The 21,227-nt window shown below is 35.0% G+C and overlaps 1 protein-coding gene across 1 annotated transcript; it reads right to left on the bottom strand.

Moving 5' to 3' along the window:
- Positions 1 to 12,998: 12,998 nt before the first annotated feature.
- Positions 12,999 to 14,508, bottom strand: LOC122578302 (transcription factor MYB114-like). Its single transcript, XM_043750234.1, has 3 exons — positions 14,315 to 14,508; positions 14,034 to 14,163; positions 12,999 to 13,483 (listed from the first exon to the last, which is right to left on the bottom strand). The coding sequence occupies exons 1-3, from the start codon at positions 14,442 to 14,444 to the stop codon at positions 13,042 to 13,044; spliced, it is 702 nt and encodes a 233-aa protein (XP_043606169.1). The 5' UTR covers positions 14,445 to 14,508; the 3' UTR covers positions 12,999 to 13,041.
- Between the last annotated feature and the right edge of the window lie 6,719 nt (positions 14,509 to 21,227).

Here is a 21,227-nt window from a genome sequence, read left to right as displayed (position 1 = left end):
AATGAGTTACTTCTCTTAATTTCATTGCCCTTTCTCAGTGATTTCTACCTCATTATTTTCGGTGTATCATTGTTCTTCATCACCCGTTCTCGGTTTATTTGACCAGTTCTCGGTCAATTTCATCACCCTTTGACATTATGCCTTGTTGATATTTTATTTGGCAAGATCAATTTCCATTGCAATTCATTTTGACATATTTCACTTTTGCCAAGACTTCTTCTAAACATGTCAGATAATTATGAGTGGCTTCATAAATGGTACAAAGTTCTTATTAATGATGAAGGGGTTGTTTTTGGCATTGCTCCAAATTGCAAGAAATCCAAATTTTTCTGTACTAATTGTCGTATTTGGGGTCACTGCATTAAACGATGTTTCAAGGTACAACTAGTCAATCGTGAAAAAAAGGTCGTTGCAGATGCTCCCACATCTACAGCTGATTCAATGCGTGCTGCTTGTGCTGTTGTTCCTCCTGTTGCTCCAATATCTACTCAAGAACATGAGATGCATCAATTGATTGCTATGTTGTTACAACAAATTTGACTCCTCAGTCTGGCACGAGAATAGATTTGTCTGCTGCTTATCTAGCAGGTAAGCGATTCTGTTTTGTTTCATCTTTTTTAGAAAAGAGGTGGGTTGTTGATAATGGTGCTACTGATCACATGATACCGGATCTTCATATGTTTCTTGATTACACTGCTCTTACTAAACCATGTTATATTGAAATGCCCAATGGTCAAAAGGCAAGAGTTCATCACATTGGTTTCGTTCGACTAAATGAACATGTCATTCTCAAAAACGTGTTTCATGTTCCAGACTTTCAATTTAACCTTTTGTGTGTGTACAAAGTCTTACATCAATATAACGTCTCCATCACTTTTACTAATGCTTGTTGTGTTCTTAATATTCCTACAATGGACCAACCTCTTGTTCTTGGAAATGTTCAGTATGGATTATACTTTGTTGCAGCATCTGACAAAGTCCATTCTAGTCCGGTGATTTCTCTTGCCGCTTCCAACACCAAGTGTTCAGCTCAACTTTGGCATTGTTGTCTTGGGAATTTACCGTTTGATCGAATCAAATGCATTGATTCATTGCAGTGTTCTTCTTCTGTGCCTTCAGATATATGTGCTACTTGCCCGAAAGCACGAATGAATAGGCATTCATTTCCTTGTAGTTCTATCAAAACATCTACCATATTCGAATTAATTCATGTTGATATATGGGGTCCGTACTCTAGACCTACTCATAATGGTTTTAGGTATTTCCTAACCATCGTTGATGATTTTTCTCGGTCGACTTGGACTTATATGCTTGCCACTAAGAGTGCTGCTTTTCAAACTCTTATTGGTTTCATTGCTTATATTGAGAACCATTTTAAGATTACTGTCAAAATTATTCGCACAGATAATGGGATTGAATTCAAAGATACGAAAGAAAATGAATTCTATTCTCAGAAGGGGATCATCCATCAAACGTCTTGCAGTGCTACACCGCAACAGAATGGTGTTGTTGAACGCAAACATAATTAAAAACCTTCTTGAAACTGCTATAGCTATATTCTTTCAGGTTAATCTTCCCATTTCATATTGGGGAGATTGCATTCTCACTGCTTCATATCTGATAAACAGATTTCTTTTATCAATCCTTCAAAATAAGACACCTTATGAAATATTGACCAAGGAAACTCCTTCATATGATCATATTCGTTCGTTTGGGTGTCTGTGTTATATTTCCACCCTTCAACATGGCAGGCTTAAATTTGAGTCTCATTCTATCCCATGTGTATTCTTGGGATATCCTTTTGAGAAATGTCTTGACCTTCAGGCCCGCCAAATCATTTATAGTCGTGATGTTGTCTTCCATGAACAACATTTTCCTTTTCACTATTTGCCAAAGCATCTCGATACAATTGTATTTCCCTTGCCACTTGAGGACCATTCTCATAATTTTGACCCTAAAAACACAACCCCTATTGCACCTTCTGATTTAGTTTCACCGCAAATTCCCAATAATACTCCTTTACAAGATGAACTTTCTGCACCTATTTTACAAGACATTTCTACTCAAAATACTTCAAATTCCACAAATGCTTCCGCACCTGTCACTTCTACACCTATTAGCCAAACTAATGCTGAGCCAGTTCCTGTTCGTCGCTCTGAGAGAATTCCCATGCAACCTGCTCATCTGATATATTTTGTTTGTCCAAAATCTACAACTCACAAACACTGGTGTAATCTGGTTTCTTTCTCCAATTTTCCATATTCCCGTCAAGCCTTTTCAGTTCATGCTAGCACTTTTACTGAAACTAGATCTTATAACGAGGCTTCCAAAGATCCCAATTGGGTTCAAGCAATGAATAAAGTAATTGATGCTCTTCAAGGTAATGGCACCTAGGAAGTGTGTGATCTTCCTCCTGGCAAGAAAGCATTGGGTAATCGTTGGGTTTACAAGGTTAAGCTCAAGTCTGATGGTTCATTGGAACGTTTTAAAGGCAGATTGGTCGTTCAAGGTAATCATCAACGTGAAGGCATTGATTATTTTGATACTTTTTCTCCTGTTGTCAAAATGGCAATTGTTCGCAGTATTCTCGCTAGTGCTGCTTCTAATCATTGGAAAATACATTAAATGGATGTTAACAATGCTTTTCTTCATGGTGATTTTTCTGAAGAGGTTTATATGAAAATGCCTCTTGGTATTCCTAAACCTGAAAACAAGGTTTGTCGACTTCAAAAGTCTCTTTATGGACTCAAACAAGTGAGTCGACAATGGTTTCATAAACTTTCCACTGTACTTTAAGATCAAGGTTTCACACAGTCCAGGAATGATTACAGTCTTTTTCTTAAGACCGTTGAAGGTTACATGACTATTGTCGCAATTTATGTTGATGATATATTGGTTACTGGTTCAGTATCTACTTCTAGTTCCCAACTCAAGGCTTTCTACATCAACAGTTCACCATTAAAGACTTCGGTTTTCTCAGTTATTTTCTGGGCTGCTCTGTATGAGTCGTTACTAACAACCGAGAAGCCAGTCTCTCAGCTGATAGCTCATCGGATCATGCAGCTCCGGGTTTGGAGGTTCATTATCCCAATGATGGGATCATTTTGAGTCAAAGGAAGTTTACTCAAGAATTACTTGCTGACATAGGTTTTTTGGATGCTAAACCTATTGTTACCCCTCTTCCTCAAAATATGTAGTTTTCTAACCCTTGTAGTCCGTATCAAAATGACTAGTCTACTTATCGATCATTGATAGGTAAGCTTATTTTTTTGACCCACACACGTCCGAACTTGGCTTTCGCGATCCAAACTTTAAGTCAATTCATGCAAAACCCACAACAAATTCACTTGGATGGTGTTCATCATTTGTTAAAATACTTAAAAGGTGCCAACGGTCAAGGTATTTTACTCAATGGTTCAACGAACCTAAGTCTTCATGCTTACTCAGATTCTGATTGGGTTGCATGCCCCGTTTCTCGTTGTTCCGTCACATGCTAGGTTATCTTATTCGAAGGTTCTCCAATTAGTTGGAAGTCCAAAAAGCAGTCTACCATTTCTAGTTATCTTAGATGGATTTAGAAAAATTACTTACAAATCCTTTGTCGTATGTCGTATGTTTTTTAAAATAAAAGATGTTAACTTGCTAAACATGGTCATAGAAATGGGATCGGATAGAAAACCACATGCTTTTCGAATTTGTAAGCTAAACATTCTTTGGCACGTACGTCTGGAATTAATACTTGTTAACAACTTCAAAGAAGTCTCCGTTATGCAACTTATGACTCGCACAAAGTATGCCTATTAAATAACCCTTTGTGTCTTAAATCGCAAAATAACCCTCTACTAATGTTAAAATAAAAATAAAATACCCCTCTACTATCTCTTAAATATAGCACCTAATAGATACTCAACAGCCCTATGAAAATATTGGGTCTCTAATCTTATTTTTAGAATATACTTAGCAATACTCTTTCAGGTCAATCCTAGCCACTTTTTTTTCTCTTTCAAATATCGAGTTAGAGTTGGCATTCGAGACACAGTCACGTCCAATTGAGCCATATGCAGAGATCAAACCACGCATGTCGCATGTCTGAAAAATGAATATGAAGAGAATGAGAGAATGATAGAAATGAATTGATCATGCCCTGATCTGTTTCTGCTAGTAACGTACTTAAGAGTCTATAATCCCTGGCCCAACAAATAGTTTCAGCCCAAGAGTACCCATAGCCTATCAAGTTTTCAGTGTCTAGCTCATTACTTCATCAACTGTAACTATATTTCCATCATTTCATATACACATCCAATTACTCAAATAATATCAAAGCTAAAGATTGAAAAACTAAACTCATTTGTCAATAACCGATCAATTTTAATTATTGGATTGTTTTGACCTGAACACATAACCCTGATACATCAAGCTAGTAAAGCCTTGTTTTAATTGAAACGGGTCTTTTTGTCACGACTATCGTTATAGTCATCAATGTTAAAAAAATTCACAAGAAGTTGATTAACTTCTACTTTTATATCTGAAGTATATATAGATGAATTGATACATGATGCAAAGTTTCATAATTGTTGAAAATCAATAGATTTACTCATGTAATAGGTTATCAATAACTGGATCGGAAATTGGTAGGACTTGAGACTTAGATATTTTGGGTTCAAATCCTTACGTGAGCAAAATATTCACATGATTGGAGACACGTGTGTTCATGAAATGAATTTCCGAATTCCTTTGGAATTATAATTATGTTGAGCCCAAGTTACCGTTTACTAAAAAAAGAAAGACAACTTTCAAAAATTTCTAAGTACAAGTTACAAGTTTAATGTTTACTGACAACCTTTAGGGCGCGTTTGGTTCACAGAATGTTTTTGAAAGGAATGGAATCTTTCGAAGGACTTTGAATCTGAAGGAATGGAATTTGATGGAATGTTTTTTATTTTTTTAGAATTCAAGTGATGGAAGGAATGAAATTCCTTCCTCCATCCCCAAAGAATGGAGATTCTATCAAATGATGGAATGTTTACATTCCTACGGAATGAGATTTCTCCTTCTTTGAACAAACAAACACACTAAGGAATGGAATTCAATTCCAATTCCATCAAATTTCATCAAATTCTGTCAAACAAACGCGACCTTAGAGTTTTCATTTTCAAAACCCTTAAAATATTTCAAATTTCAAAACAAATTTAGTTTTTGACAAAAGTATCATCTAATAATTAGTGGCCCTCTTTAACACTATGTTCTTGAGTTTTATTTTAAAAGAAAAGAATTGAAGTGATGTGATAAGAAAAGAAGAGATATCATCCTTCCAAATCATCTCAAATATGAGAGAAAAATTTTTAAAACAAAAACCACTAAAAAATCCTTCCAAATCATATCACTTAATTTCCTTTCCATCACTAAAAAAAACTCAAGAACTCAATTATGCAATAAATCATTTGGATTCTTTTCTTTTCTTACTTAAAGGATCTTAAGAACACAGTGTAAGGCGGGGCAAGAAGGACAACAGCCGAAGGCCCAAAATTTGTAAGAGCCCCAAAAATTAGGTTTTGTAACTTTATCTTACATTTTTTATTTTTTATGAGTATTATTTTAAGCCTACATAAAAAAATTAATAGCACAACAAGTGAAAGTTTGATAAATAATAATAAAAAAAGATATGCAATTGATAAATCAATAAAGGCAAAGCTAAATTTTTATAACTTTAGGGCCTATGTTTTCATTTTCCCTTGGGCCTATTTTTGTTTTTTGTCATTTCGGAGACGACCCTCGCAAATTAAATAACTACTATAATGATTGACAAAAACGTGCATGTATGGTTATATAACAGACAGCGAACGTATCCCATCTTCATTCATTAGTTGCATGATTGAGTAGCTAAGCGACATCCTTTTTTTGGAAACGGGTGGGTGATAATGGACCCAAAAAGGAAGAAATATATATTGGACCCGCTTTGGTGTTGGCACTGTTGATGGTGAACGTGGTTAAATTAATAGCAAGTGATTGATCGAATGCTTCTTTATGGCGAAAAAGAAATTTCAGGGTGGTATATTAATGCCGTGTCATAACATTATTGACTTCTAAATTTAATAGCCACTTTAGTGATAGCTTAGTAGTCGAGGGCTTGTCCCTTCATTCTTGGTGTATGTGTGGAGTAGGGGTGAGATTGGGTCGGTTTGGGTCGGTTTTGACCTAAAACCGAAACCCAAACCGAATAATTCGGTTTTTCAGATTTTGAAACCAATTGGTTCGGTTTTTCAATGGTTCGGTTTTTCGGTTTCTTGATTTGGGTTGACTCGGTTTCGATTTTGGGTTGGTTTTTTTCATTTTGGGTTTGGGCTAAAAGTTTCAGGTATAAAACTAAAAAGGCCTATAGGCATAAATAACTCATTTAATATTTTAGCCTGTAGTTCTCTATAAACACATTCAACACAAGGAAACAAAAATAGATAACTAATTAACCACCATTAATACTTCAGAGATTCAAAAATCAACTACAAACATAGATAGTAACCACCATTAAAACTTAAAAGATTCAAACATCAACTACAGCAAGATTTTAAACTTTAAACATTTGTTCTTATCAAGATCAACCCAAAAGACATTAATATGAAAGGCATGCTTGTTTACACATCAAAAAAAATGCCTTCATATCAATTCAAAGCCAGCCTCTGCCTATGTACGTCCAGATCCATCATCTTGATCCTACATGTCTACAAGATGAAAAAACACAAATTAAAGATCACATTGTAAAAAACAAAGTCAGGAAAAAGATTTTTTAAAGAAAGAGGAGAAACGGACAGAATGGTAACAAGCTACCAAAATTTCCAAATGCATTTAAAAGAATAAAATTGATATATAAACATGCACCATCTTTCATTTGCCACACAAAGTAAGTTTTTTTGACCAGGAACCTATAAATTCTAATGATTTATACCCTTTAGATTGGAAGAATAATGAGAAACTTGTCAAACTCGTAAATGAAAGTATTCCTAACTACAGTATCGAGAAGCTGGATTAACCATTGGCAACTAATGCATGTTATCAAAACATATACTATGTAACAACTGTGGAGTTCGAATCTATCTCGCCAGTGAATTTAGCCGTTTAAGAAAAGTTATTGGTTATTAGACATTATTATTGACTACTACTGAATTAAATTAATATGTGGGTGTTCCCATGGACGGATTCAACATTTTTAGTTAATGTAATTTTATAAATTTATATGTTATATTTGTATTTTTTATAAAAAAAACAAGAATAAATAAATAGGAAATACATACAAATATTATCTTTGTTGTCATATAAGCTTATTCATTAATATTCTTTGGTCATCGAAACATTAAATTTAAGATAGATCTTTCCATTATGAAAATAAAAAACTTTAGTTGTTTTATAAAAAATATTTTTTTTTCTGGTTATTGCATTATGATTGAATTCATTTTCATTTAGCTTACCTTGCCCAACACGTGTGACGGTGTGGTCTTTATTTATCTAAAAAAACTAGTATTTTTGTAATATGAGTGTTACACCTGGTCTGGGGAACGAAATTTTGTTGAGGTTCCATTATCTATTCCCGAGCTAGGGCCCAATTTTTTTATATTGTTGGATACGACTTTTATAGGTATGACATACAACTTTTAATATTGTTTCATCACAAAAAAAAATTTGGCTCCGTATCTGGGTGTTCCTACTTTATATGTTATTATACATATACATTAGATAAATTTAACATGATCATGATTGTATAATACTCATCAAATACTATTTACATACACAGAGTTATATAGTATATAATTAAATAACATTTAAATAAAGAACAAACTAATTCAAAATAATTGAGGAACATAAATTCCCAAAGTCATAAGAAAATATAAAGAATAGTCCAACTAAACGAAAATCCAAAATAATAAAACACCCAACAAAATAGGTAGCCAAATAAATCTCAATGATAGCAGCTTAAAACTCCCTGTCGACATAAAGTTCTTCAAATCAGATATATAACTCTTTTCTAAGAATTTAAAGCTCTATATATGTGGTTAGAATTTTCATAAAAATCAAAAGAATAACGGATCAAGAGACTCCGATTTATAAGAATATCGGTCCACTTGTGCGGATTTATTTTTTCATCCATGTCTTATTTTCCATTAATAATCAATATGAAGGTTACAAAATTCCACTAAATACAACTGTACTAGGAATTATAAATGTAAATTATAACCAATAGTTTAAAAGTCAAGAGTTCAATCTTCGACACTGGGGCTTATAAAGATAGTATAAGATAAAGTGATTTTTCCAGGAAAAAAAAATAACTAATGGCTCAAAATGGCCTCCAAAATTATATAAATTACCGTACATGTATGTATTAATTACAACCAATTAACCATAAATATATGGCATACAGATACAGAAAACTGCAAACGATCAACAACACATACAATTGATTTGAACGGTGAAGCTTTTCATCGGCTTATACGTACATATACATGACGTACACTAATAGCACGATTATGATAATAATAATAATAATGACTTGCTTCATGGCATAATTAAAATGCATATTTTTGACTAATTTACCAATATATATATATATATATTCACGTGTTCATTATCTTTCAAGATGTCTTATAAAAACTAAGGTTTGAATATTTCCCTAAACGTACGATCAAAGGTTTGGTTATAAAAACACTAACTTCACTTAATCAAAACAATATATATGTCGATAATATCCAAGACAATATATACACAAGTAACATAAAACTATTTCACATATATGGTTTAATTTGCGTAATTAAACCGTTCGCGTGAAGACCTGCCGGCTACCAAATTATGGAAAAAATCTTCCATGGAAATTGTTTTGTTACTCTATCGGCCATGTGGAGCTGCGGATATTGATTTATGGAGGCTTTGGAGTTCGGAGGCTGATGCAGATCCAAAGACAAAATTAAGTTGAAGACAAAAGGTGATAATATTGAGTTTATTTTGCTTAGGTTTTATTTTTCCATCTTTGATTTTTTTGAAAATAAATGGAGTTTTATATATACTTTTTAAAAAATGAAAATTTTAAAATCGTGTTCGACGGTAGGCACATTTTTAAATTAATGATATATTTCTCATTATATATTGAAAAACATGTTCTAATCTACTTGGTGGAATGGTGTAGGGCGAGGGAGGCAGAGGTGGGAGCATGGAGTTTAATCATGGAAAAGTGAAAAATAGGTTTTTCTATTTTTTGAATTTTTTTTAAAACTATGAATTAAAGATGTTTTTTGGTTTTTGTATGTTTTATTAAAAAACAAAAATGAAAAGTAGAGAGGTGTTTTCCTAATCTAACGCCCCCGGCCTAGTGATCTTTTCCCAATTTAACGCCCTCTATATTCATTTTGTTTCTGCCGCATCCAATAATTCATATTAATTAACTCATATTTTCCATACTTGATTTATTTCTTTGTACCCAATTTACTCTTTCCTTTTGTAATTTAATGCTACACATTTTGATTAGTATATCCATCCATTTAAGTGTTGACCGTTTTAATATCGATATTTTACTACTTTTTAATTTTTAGAATTTTGCTTTAGTTTTAAGTGATTGTCCGAATCATATTTTATTTAGTTTTGATATGAAATGAAAAATACATTAACATAAACACTTGTAGTTTTAAAACTCCATGATTTATACGTATATATTTTATAGACTAATAAAAATAGGGGTTTGGGAGGGACAGACAAAATTATAATTAGTGTATAGAATCATCAAAGTTAAATAATAAATATATTTTGCATGAACTTGAAGATACTACTTAAAATTTTCCTTTTACAGAATCATAATTTACCTAATGATAATCACAAATCAATAACAACGATTATTAGATAAAAAAAATATATATGTTCTATTCTAAATTATCTATCTATAACATGAAACACTATAAAGATGTGATTCTAACAATCACTTAACAAAATTTAAAAAAGAATTTTACAAAAAGTCCTCCAGTGAAACAGGTTTGAGTCCTGCAGAGGGGACAGAGTTTTACCCCAATTAAATGTTGTGCCTACGAGCGGTTTAGTTGAGGGTTTCTCCTCCTACTAAGTATTGAGAGTGAGACGACTCTCTAGTACGGACCCAGTTAAAACAACGTAAGCTAGATCCTCTATTGCGAGCAAATGATCCACATCTTTTTTTATAAAAAAAAAACTAGCATAATTGTACAAATTAAAAAGTAGCATCATATTGATATGAAATATTAAAGACGGCCCACACCATAAATGGACAAATATACTAATCAAGATGTGTAGCATTGAATTACAAAGCAATGGGCAAATTGGGTAAAAAAAACTCAAACAATTTCATTTAATATAAAGCCTTTGTATTTATGGAAACTATGGGTTATTTAATGTGAATAATCGGATGCCCCATATAGCAATTCCCAGTTAGGACAAAAGCAGCAGTGAATAGTAAAACTTGAAACGCTAAGACTAAACGGAGTGGCATATTTTTCGGCCGACCCTCACCCCTTTCCGCCCGACGTCGCCCCCCACACCACCCCGTCCACCGACTTTTCTTTTGCCCGACTCACCCACCTCGCCCGACTCCTCTTTGACCATTTCGAAAATCAATGTCTTTTCCTCTTTCCCATGCCATTAACGGTTCTTTTTCCTTTTTTTTTTCCTTCCACCTCCTATAAATAACTTCATCTTGTGCACCCTTTACATATACATATACATATATACAAATATAAAACACCATCACACACATAAATCTTCTTCCATTTTTACATAGATATATACATATATTACGGATATGGATCCTCCATCACCCTCTTCATCCGATGATTCAATCGATCTCGACGACGCTATTCTTAGTACCGTTGCTTTGACAGTTACTACTATGATTCAAGCCGCGGAAGACGAGGAGGACGAGGAAGACCAACTTTCGCCTAGAAGAAGAACGGTTTTGGAACGTCGACGTGAGGAGGCATACGCGCGATTGGTCCGTCTTTACTTTGCTAAGCGACCCGTATTTGGCGCGAGGGATTTTAGACGCGCTATCGTATGAGCAAGCGGCTATTTTTGAGAATTACAAATGACTTGGAAGAAAGGTATCCATATTTTCAACAAAGAATGGATGCTCGTGGGAAGCTGGGTTTCATGCCGATACACAAGACTACCTCCGCGATTCGTCAATTAGCAAATGGGTGTAGCGTCGACTTGTTTGACAAGCATTTGGAGATGTCGGCTAGGACTTCCCGGGAGTCGCTGATATATTTTTGTAAAGGTACATTTTATATATAGTTATATATTATTTAGTTACGTACATTTTATATTAATTTTACATTTTATATAGTTACGTACATAATATTTAGTTACATTTTATATACTTACGTACATAATATTTAGTTATATATTAAATAGTTACGTACATATTATATAGTTACGTACATAATATTTAGTAATATATTATATAGTTACGTACATAATATTTAGTTATATATTAAATAGTTACGTACATATTATATAGTTACGTACATAATATTTAGTTATATTAATTCATTTATGTATTTATAAATAATTTAAATAGGTATAAATGAAATGTATGGACCGACATACCTACGGAGACCTACATCTATGGATCTGGAACGAATATACGATGTGCATGAGCAACTTCATGATTTCCTTGGTATGATCGGTAGTATTGATTGCATGCACTGGCCATGGGAGATGTGTCCAACCGCATGGCGCGGTTCGCACACCAGAGGGGATGTTGGTAGACCATCATTGATGCTTCAGGCGGTTGCGTCTACTGACTTGTGGATTTGGAATGCATATTTTGGTCAGCAGGGGGTCCAACAATGACATCAACGTGTTTGAGGCGTCCCAGTCTTGGAAGAATTTATATCTGGCTTGGCACCTACAGGTTAATTACGTACTTAACGTTTAAGTATATAATATGTAGTAATATATTATATATGCTTTTGTTAACTAATATTAGCTTTTGTTTAATTTACAGCGGGTTTTTATGCAAACAACAACTACTACAAAGCCGGATACTACTTGACAGATGACATCTACCCTGAGTATTCCACTTTTGTGAAGACTTTTACTGACCCGATTGATGAAAAGAGAAAATACTTTAAGAAAAAACAAGAATCGGCGCGAAAAGATATCGAGAGAGCATTCGGGGTTCTTAAAAAGCGTTGGAAAGTTGTTAGTTTTCCATCACGGTTTTGGGACAAGCAGAGGATGCATGACGTGATATACGCGTGTATCACTCTACACAACATGATATTGGAGGATGAAGATAAAGCTTTTTGTCAAGACTTCAACGATGAAGACCCGACACTAGACCCGACGTATTGGGAACAACAAACTCCAATGGAGCAACGGATCGCGAATTCACAAGCCGTACGAAATAGCCAAACCCACAACATGCTCTTAGCGGATTTGGTAGATTATCTTTGGGAAAACAAGAGGGGAAATCATCCACCATACGTGCCACTGGAAGTCGATGACTACTTTAGCGATGATGATTAGTTATTAGTTATTTATTTGTGTTTGTGTATCGAATAATTTATTTATGTGTTTGATGTGTGGTTTTTATGTTTTAGTTTGTATGTGTTGGATTTTAATTTTAATGGTTAGTATTTTATTTTACTATTTATAGAAATTTTGTTATTTTTAAAATAATATGAAAATCATAAAAAATTAAAACAAAAAAAAAAATCAATCATTAAAACCAATCATTGAAAGTGCCACATGGCACAAGTCGTCCCTTACTTCAAAACCCACCCATTTCCACCCTTTTTAAGGGGCAACTCTTTTTATCCTCCATACCACATGGCATAAGTCACCCCTTCCTTCCCCTGACACCACTCCTCTTAGTCTAATTAATTTGTATGGTTCTAAAACACATTTTGGAGTAAGATATGCACGTGCCGATCATTGATTTTTTGAAAAGTTATAGAAAGTACAGATTAATACGAGTACATTGGACAAATAAATATTCAATATATGTATTAGTACTACGTAAAGAGAACTAGAAAGCTAATTAAGTTGTTCTGAATCTATAAATTCCCACATGACATCGTCTATGGGAAAATTATACAAACTATTTTGCCCTCCTTCCGGAGAAGCATCAAGTGATGACCACTCAAAAATTCCATCACTATCTCTCACACGATCATCAAATAACACATCCAAATACTCCTTGATTGTGTTATCTATTACTCCCGTGGAGACATTATTAGTGGGATTTTCTTTGTCATACGACGATGATCTATTTAAGTTCTTGCCATCAGGAGCTGCAACATGAGGTTTGGAGAATGTCCGTGCTTGGGGTTTAATAATTGTGACTCTTGTCTTTTGAGACGATTCGTCATCCTTAGGCTCTTTCACTTGTTTGAAACGAGAGCGGATATTCGTGTTCCAATAGTTCTTCACATCATTAGCGGTTCTTCCTGGTATTCTTCCGGCAATCAGAGACCATCTGAAATTTGAATAAAAGTTTATTTTTATTAACACAAATCCATTGTCGGAAGCTAGAATGAATGAATATAACTATATATCATTATTTGATGTTCTTAGGCCATTTAGGTAAAATCAGGTACTTGTAACATATGTTAGAATATTACGAGTAAATTGTAAAGTGAATGATTAAAGGGAAAAGAAAAAATGATTGATATCAACAAGTAAAACTGATGTGACTAAAAAAAATGTTTGTAAAAATGTTAATAGTTACAAATGATCTTATATAATAATTAAAATGTCATCATAAGTTGTTTTTTTTATTTTTTATTTTCTCGGTAAACTATATATACTATTATAATACTGAAATTGAAACAAAACTCAAAAATATATTATCTTTTTAAGACTCGAAGTAGCTTATAATTAAGTTGACAAGAAGTGTATTGTACAATGTATAGCTTTATAACTTTCTTTTTCCACCCGAAGTTTTAACCCAGTAAAAGTTCGATCTTAGACATGTATTCTGGTAATTAAAATCATGTAATACGAGTATAAGTCATAATTTGGCTAACTTGTTTCCTAGAAGCTTGTGAAGCCTAAGCATGAGATCAACTTCATCGTCACCAAAGTCTCCTCTCTTTATATTTGGCCGTAGATAATTCAACCATCGCAACCTGCAGCTCTTCCTACATCGGTTTAAACCTGTAAACATAATATACACGAATATTAACATTTTGTAAGATGCCGTGGACAAGTCCAGGGATTCATGATATATAATTGTCAAACACCATAATTTAATATAACATTTTGTAACACAACGTGAATATATCCAAATTAAGCACGTATTAATTACCTGCTTTGAGAGGAACAAGGTGCCATTTTCCTTCGCCGTATGTTTCGATACATTTTTTGAGAAGTATATCTTCTTCGGCAGTCCATGCACCTTTCTTCACCCCTAAATCTGCAATACTACATGGCCTCATTTGTTTGTATATATGAAGCCAATTTCAAGTTGTCTTTTTAATATATATTTTTAATAAAAAAAAATAAAGCTATATATATAGTACGTGTTTTGTTCCTCTTTGTGCATAACCGTACGTAGTCCATGTCCCTTTTTATATGTACATGGGGAGAGAACGACATGTTCATCCACCCTCCACACATATAAATCATTTACGTGCATTCCAATATTTCCACACAAAATATTATTGACTTACTTAATTTACCCATGCATTTTCAAGTGACGAAAAGTGAAAATAAATAAAACTTGGTACATGGCATGTTTCTTTATAACTTTTTAATTATTCATGGTTTACGGAGATGATGAATCACTTAAAATTACGTACATAGCTAGCATGCCCCGTACGTTTGCATCTCGTTTCAAAGTTTCTAGCTAATGGCCATATTTTGGACTCATGGTTTACGGATTGGACTCAAACATATATTGTTGAAGCATATATATATATATATATGTGCTCTTATTTACGTTCCCCGTACGTACGTATAAATATACTAGTTACAAATTAAGAGAAATAGCCAAAGTGGGATATATTAAACAGTTTATTGCTATATATGTCAATCAACCGACAATAAAATTAAATTTGCTTAGCAGTAGTAACCGCAATAAGTTAAAATATTAACACAGTAGCTGGAAATTTGGAATCCATTGCATGCAATTTTGAATTTTCTTTGGATCCGATTTCTATGGTTGAAATCAACTTGCTAGCTAGCTCATGACGACGAGACGTACGTATTTTGCGTGAAAAATTTAGTAGTGGCTATTTAATATTGGTTGGTTATGGGTCTAAAACTATACTAGTATTTAGTTAGAGTTTTTTTCCAAATTAATGTAGTACTTATTTACTACATTAGCAATATTTTTAAAAATATTTACAAAATTATATATTTCTATCTCTTTGTTTTAGTACGTTTTCAATTTTATCTTCAATTTCACCTTCGATCTACTAAAACATCATCCGCGCGTATAGATTCAATGGGCACAAAAAAAATCTAGTTATGTTGAAAAAAATTTTAACAAAACTTTTGATCGCTTTCTTTTCTTTCATAGTTTCACTCTATTTATACATACAAGATACACTACTGATGATAATTTTCAGCTAGCTTTCTGAAGTTGAAAATGTCCTTTTCATGTTTCCATAAAAATGACTTCACCAACAAGCTTCTTCACAATTTATTTATAACCAATTAAAAAATATGTTGAGTCATGGATTCGCTGAGAGACTCAGCGAGGCACTTCATCAGCGAGCTCTCAGCGACCTACATTATCTTCGAGTTAAAGGATAAGTTCAATGACTCACCGTTATATTTGTAAGTCAAATATGGGCGGGAAAATGAAGATAAGAAGAATGGTCCTAAAGACACGTGTTGATCAAGAAGATTGAAGACATGTGATCATGTACCAAAACGGTACCTGGGTCATTCTCTCTCATACCGGATTTGAAAATAAACAAGATGAAGACAGAGAACCCTGTAGATCTGAGAGATCCACCAATAAATGGTTGACAACCTTGAGGTGTCAACATCTATTGGGTTGTCATGTGATTCCCATCTCTGCCTATATAAGGAATCACTTGACCTAGCCGCAACTCTTGTTGGTGCAGTTCCGCAATTGTCACTTTGTGTGTTTCTTATTATTGTAGAACATCTAAGCTTTTGTGTGTCAAAAACTTAACAAGTATTTTTCTTTTTCATCTTTGTAAACCAATCATGTATTCACTGTTTAACTAATATATTCATATAGTTAAACGTGTTTACTTTATTTGTTTGTGTTTACTTAATTAAGTTTACACTAGTTGTAATTTAACTTAATCTGTGCAAACGTGGGACTTTCAGTTGGTATCAGAGCAGTGTTTCGATACACTGAAACTGATCTGAAACGGTGTTTGCTAGATTAGTATTTTAATTAAGTCTTTATTCTTCAAAACTTTTTCGTTCTTAAAAAACCCTTATTTCTTGTCTGATTATCTAAAATGGCTCACGTTCCTGCTCTTGTTAACACAAGAGACTTTGGATATGTTTCCATTCTTCCCAGGTTCGAAGCACATGACTTCGGGTCCTGGAAGCAAAGGATGTTATTGCATATCGTGGGTATTGAGCCATACCTTATGACCATACTAAAAACTGGCCCATATGTACAACCTCTTGCTATTTCAAGAACACCGGGAGCTACACCTGAAGCTCCTGAGATAGTGGATGAAATAATCAAGCCTGAGGTGCAATGGACAGATGATGAACGCAGGCTTGTCAATCTGGATGCCAGACTTAGAAACCTTATTATCAATACTCTTCCTGATGACATCATGAAATCTGTCATCAAGCTTGTTTCTGCAAAACAAGTGTGGGATAATCTCTGTATACGTTTTGATGGTACAGAAGAGGTTCTTGCCACAAAGAAGATTGACTTAAAACGTGCCTATGAAGGATTCTTCTCTCTTCCTAATGAGAATCTGGATGGCACTTATAATAGATTCAAGTGTCTGCTGAATGACATGACGAGTGTGGGCATAGAGCATAATATGCTCGAAATATGTCACATGTGGGCATAGAGCATAATATGCTCGAAATATGTCACAAGTTCATTGACAGCTTACCCAGCAAATGGTTGGGTCTTAGGCAAATTCTTCGTACTACAAAGCAGCTTAAGACTCATGATCCGGAATCTCTCTATGGCACTCTTCAATTTGAAGAAAGAGCTCTTGCTCAAAGCATTAGAGCAGAGAATGAATCCAAAAGGCATGCTGGTCTCACTGCTTTTTCTTCTTCTTCTTATCCTTCTGATTCTCTATCTCCTAACTCTTTTGCTCTAGTTTCTGCTGATGATAATACCAGCTCTACCACTCCTTCACACATTCAGGACCTTGTCAATGACCTCGATTTCGAGGAGAGACAAGAAATGTTCTCTGATTTCATGCAATTTGCTCTAATTGCTGGTAAGAGATATTCCAAGAAATGGAATAGTCGTAGGTCGACATTTCCTCAAAAACCAGTTGTTGACAAATCGCAGGAAGAATGCTGGAGATGTGGTAGAAAAAGGTCACTACCAAAAGGAATGCAAAGTTTCTGTCCCTTCTTTGCAGGCAGCGAAGCCTTCTCCTTCTTCTTCATCAGCTAAGCCATCCGATAAGTACAAGAAGAAATATTATGAACTTCGTGCCAAAATGGTTGAAGTTGAAGGCCCCAAAGCCCTTCCTGCCAAAAGCCTTGTTGCTGAGCAACATGACTGGGCAGAATCTGATGCATCAAAAGATGAGGGTGCTGATTATGTTGATGCCATTTGCTTTATGGCACTCGCTGACAATCAGGCGCTTACAAAAGACCAAATTTGTTCAAGCCAGTGGGTCAACGTCACTCTTAAAAAGGTAAACCTTCTTTCCTCTTCATTTGATGAAGACAAAACCAAGATCCATGAATCTCTTACATGTGATCTTCATTTTCTTGAATCTATTCGTTCTGACCTTTAGTCCAAACTCAATTCAGTTAGTGCTAAATTGAGTGATAAAACTGACAAGCTCAAGGACTTGAGAAATGTCCATGTTGAGCTTGAATCTCAAAAACTTCTCACAAAAAATCTTCAAATCTCAAATGAGCATTTGAAAAATGAGGTCGCTGACCTCAAAAGAATTGTAGACTCTTGGTGTAAATCTTCCAAGCTAAATGAAAGAATCTTCAACTTACAAGTCCCTGCTTAAATGAAAGCCATTATTGGGGGAGATTATGAGACCGTTGCTCGCATAACTAATACGTTCAACGACAGTCCATTATCCGAGGAAAGAACTCCTCCAAGTCCTGACGCTTCTCCTGAAGAACTAATGAAACATTATTTCGTAAAAAGTTCGAATGACTTTCATTCTGAGCACGTTATTGATTCTCCCATTGAGAAATCTGAATCTTCTTCTTCCTCATCCTCTAGAACTGTAACTAGCAGGACTCCCAGTTTTGCTAAAACAGTGTTTCCAAATTGTCCCATTATTGATATGATGCCTGATGAAGGTAGAATTCAATACTCTCCATCCCATTCATTTGAAGGAAATATTTCAAGTGATGGTTTCAGGCCTCTTGCTCCCCAAATGCTGACCCTCAAATCAAAAGACCCGTTTAAAAGGAGCAAGGTTGCTGTTCCATATGACTATAGTTCCCCTCAGCGAACTAGTTTTACTAGTCAACCTGCTGAGACTTCAGCTTCCCAAAAGGTTGCTGAACTTCAGAAGGTCGCTGATCCCTCTGTCTCATTAAAATCCATCCCTTCTTCTTCCTATTCCTCCAACAGTAATAAGGTCAAGCCTGCCATGCATGAAAAGCTTATGAAAAGGCGGTTACAAGTTGCTGACGCTCGTTTTCAGCAACCTAAACCTGTCTACATAAGAAAAGGAACTTTCATTCCTCAGCAAGGCAGCTCCTCTCAGCAAATGAAACCTTCTCAGCAAGAAGGACAGCGAGTTGGCCAACCTCATTCTGGTCCATCATCTTCAAACCAATCTAAAGAAGAATCCATTCTTGGCCCCGTTCCTAGAACTCTTCCTCCTCAATATAGGAAGAAGAAAAACAACCCTGAGAAGAAAAACAACCCTGCACCTTCATCCTCCTCATCTGAATCTCAGATTAGTGAGTTAACAAAGCGTGTAAATGATCTTTCTTCTCAACTCAAGGGATTCTTCTTGCAAAATCAAAGGCAAACTCCTCCTCAAAGGAAGTGCTATCATTGTGGTGAAAGAGGGCATATTGCCTCTGATTGTGAGAACAAAGGATCAAAGGATCCTCCTGAGGTTGTGATTGAATCCAATCCATCTTCAACTTCTGCTGTTTCATCCTCTTCCTCTTCTCTACCTGCTGTTAATGAGGAAGTTCCCCCCACTGAACCAAGTATTACTTTGGGTGGGAACATTACTCTCAATGGCAGCAATGTTGCTGAATATATTGCTGCTCAACAAATATCTTTTCCTTCGAGACAAGAAGTGATGTCAACCTTCTTTGGAAACATGATAGTGGAATATGGCAGTAACAATCAAGTCACTAACATGGTTGTACTTGACTCTGGCAATACCATGATATATGCCATGGATCAAGGTTATACCTTAAGAATGCCACGTCGTCTCCTCCCTGCTCATCAGCTGGTTGAACATCAAATTGATGAGAACGCTGATCCTAGAGCCCCTCTTCCTTTCGAAAACCTTCAAGACTCTGCTGATGAAGCTCTTAGCAGGTCTAATCCTAATTCTTCCTAAATTCCTTTTATGTTATCCTGCAGGCTTCGCTAGGAAAGGAAGCGTGGTATTTGGACAGTGGCTGTTCAAAACACATGACTAGATCAAAGGACCTGCTGGATAACTATGTTGAGGCCAGTGGTCCCATAGTTGTTTTTGGTGACAACTCTACTGGCCAAACAGAAGGATATGGATCTCTCTCAAATGGACTGATAAAATTCACAAAGGTTGCTTATGTGAATGGATTAAAACATAATCTTATCAGCATTAGCCAACTGTGTGATGCTGACTACAAAGTCATTCTTGACAAGCATCAAGGCACAGTTATCAATATCAATAAAGAGGTAGTTCTAATTGCTCCAAGAAGAAGAGACATCTACTTGGTAGATTTTACTCATGTCAAAACTGACAGTGAGACATGTTTCTTTTCTAAGGATGCCTCTCAAATTAATTGGTTATGGCACAAGCGTATGTCGCATGTCAACTTTAAAACCATTAACTCTCTTGCCAAGAAAAATCTTGTTCGAGGCCTTCCTCCTCTATCTTATGAGAAGGACAGGCTCTATGGTGCCTGTGAAAAGGGTAAAAGCCACCGAGCCACTTTCAAAACTAAACTAGCCAACTCAATCAATGGCTGTTTCCATCTTCTCCACATGGACCTCTTTGGTCCTGTAAATGTTCAAAGTTTAAGGGGTAGCAGATATACCTTAGTTATTGTGGATGAATATTCACGATACACTTGGACAATTTTCCTTCATTCTAAGAGTGATGCTGCTAAAGAAATTATCAATTTCATTAAAAAGATGGAAAACCTCAACAGCATTCGTGTCAAAGAACTCAGAAGTGATCATGGTACTGAGTTTCGTAACCAAAGTCTTGAAAGTTTTTGTGATGATCAAGGGATTGCACAAAACTTTTCTTCTGTTAGAACTCCTGAGCAAAATGGAGTAGCTGAAAGGAGAAATAGAACTCTCATAGAAGTTGCTAGGACCATGCTCAGCGAATCGTCTCTTTTTTCAAAATTTTGGGCTGAAGCAGTTAGTACTGCTTGCCATACTCAAAATAGGTGTCTTATTGTCAAGAGACATGATAAGACTGCTTATGAAGTTCTCAAAGGCAAGAAACCCCAAATTGGGTATTTCCATGTATTTGGTTGCCCAGTCTTCATCCTTAATAATAAGGATCATTTAGAAAAATTCGATCCCAAAGCTGATGACAGCTACTTTTTGGGATATTCTTCAATTAGCAAAGCTTTCAAAGTGTTTAATACTCGCACTCAAAAGGTTGATGAATCAATTCATGTTACTTTTGACGAAAGTTGTTCAGCTTTGAGCGATCTTCCCAAACAATCATCTGTTGATGATATTCTCAGTGATCTCGCTGATCTACCTGAAGTGTCAGCTACTCAATCAATTGTTGACACTCCCTCTGCTGAACCTTCTCAAATTGAGACTTCCAATATTGACTATATTGCTGCTCATATCTACTCAGTAGATCCAGTTGAGCCACTTCTTAGGTCAATACAAAAGAACTCCATCAGCAATT

Source organism: Erigeron canadensis, chromosome 8, assembly GCF_010389155.1.
Source record: "Erigeron canadensis isolate Cc75 chromosome 8, C_canadensis_v1, whole genome shotgun sequence".
NCBI classification, from domain to species: domain Eukaryota; kingdom Viridiplantae; phylum Streptophyta; class Magnoliopsida; order Asterales; family Asteraceae; genus Erigeron; species Erigeron canadensis.
This window is presented reverse-complemented; position numbering and strand designations above follow the sequence as displayed.

Coding starts and splice junctions, on each gene's coding strand:
- LOC122578302 (XM_043750234.1), bottom strand. CDS start 14,444: ATGAGGCCATGTAGTATTGCAGATTTAGGGGTGAAGAAAGGTGCATGG. Junction 14,164..14,314: donor CCTTGTTCCTCTCAAAGCAG/GTAATTAATACG, acceptor TTATGTTTACAG/GTTTAAACCGATGTAGGAAG. Junction 13,484..14,033: donor CACAAGCTTCTAGGAAACAA/GTTAGCCAAATT, acceptor TTCAAATTTCAG/ATGGTCTCTGATTGCCGGAA.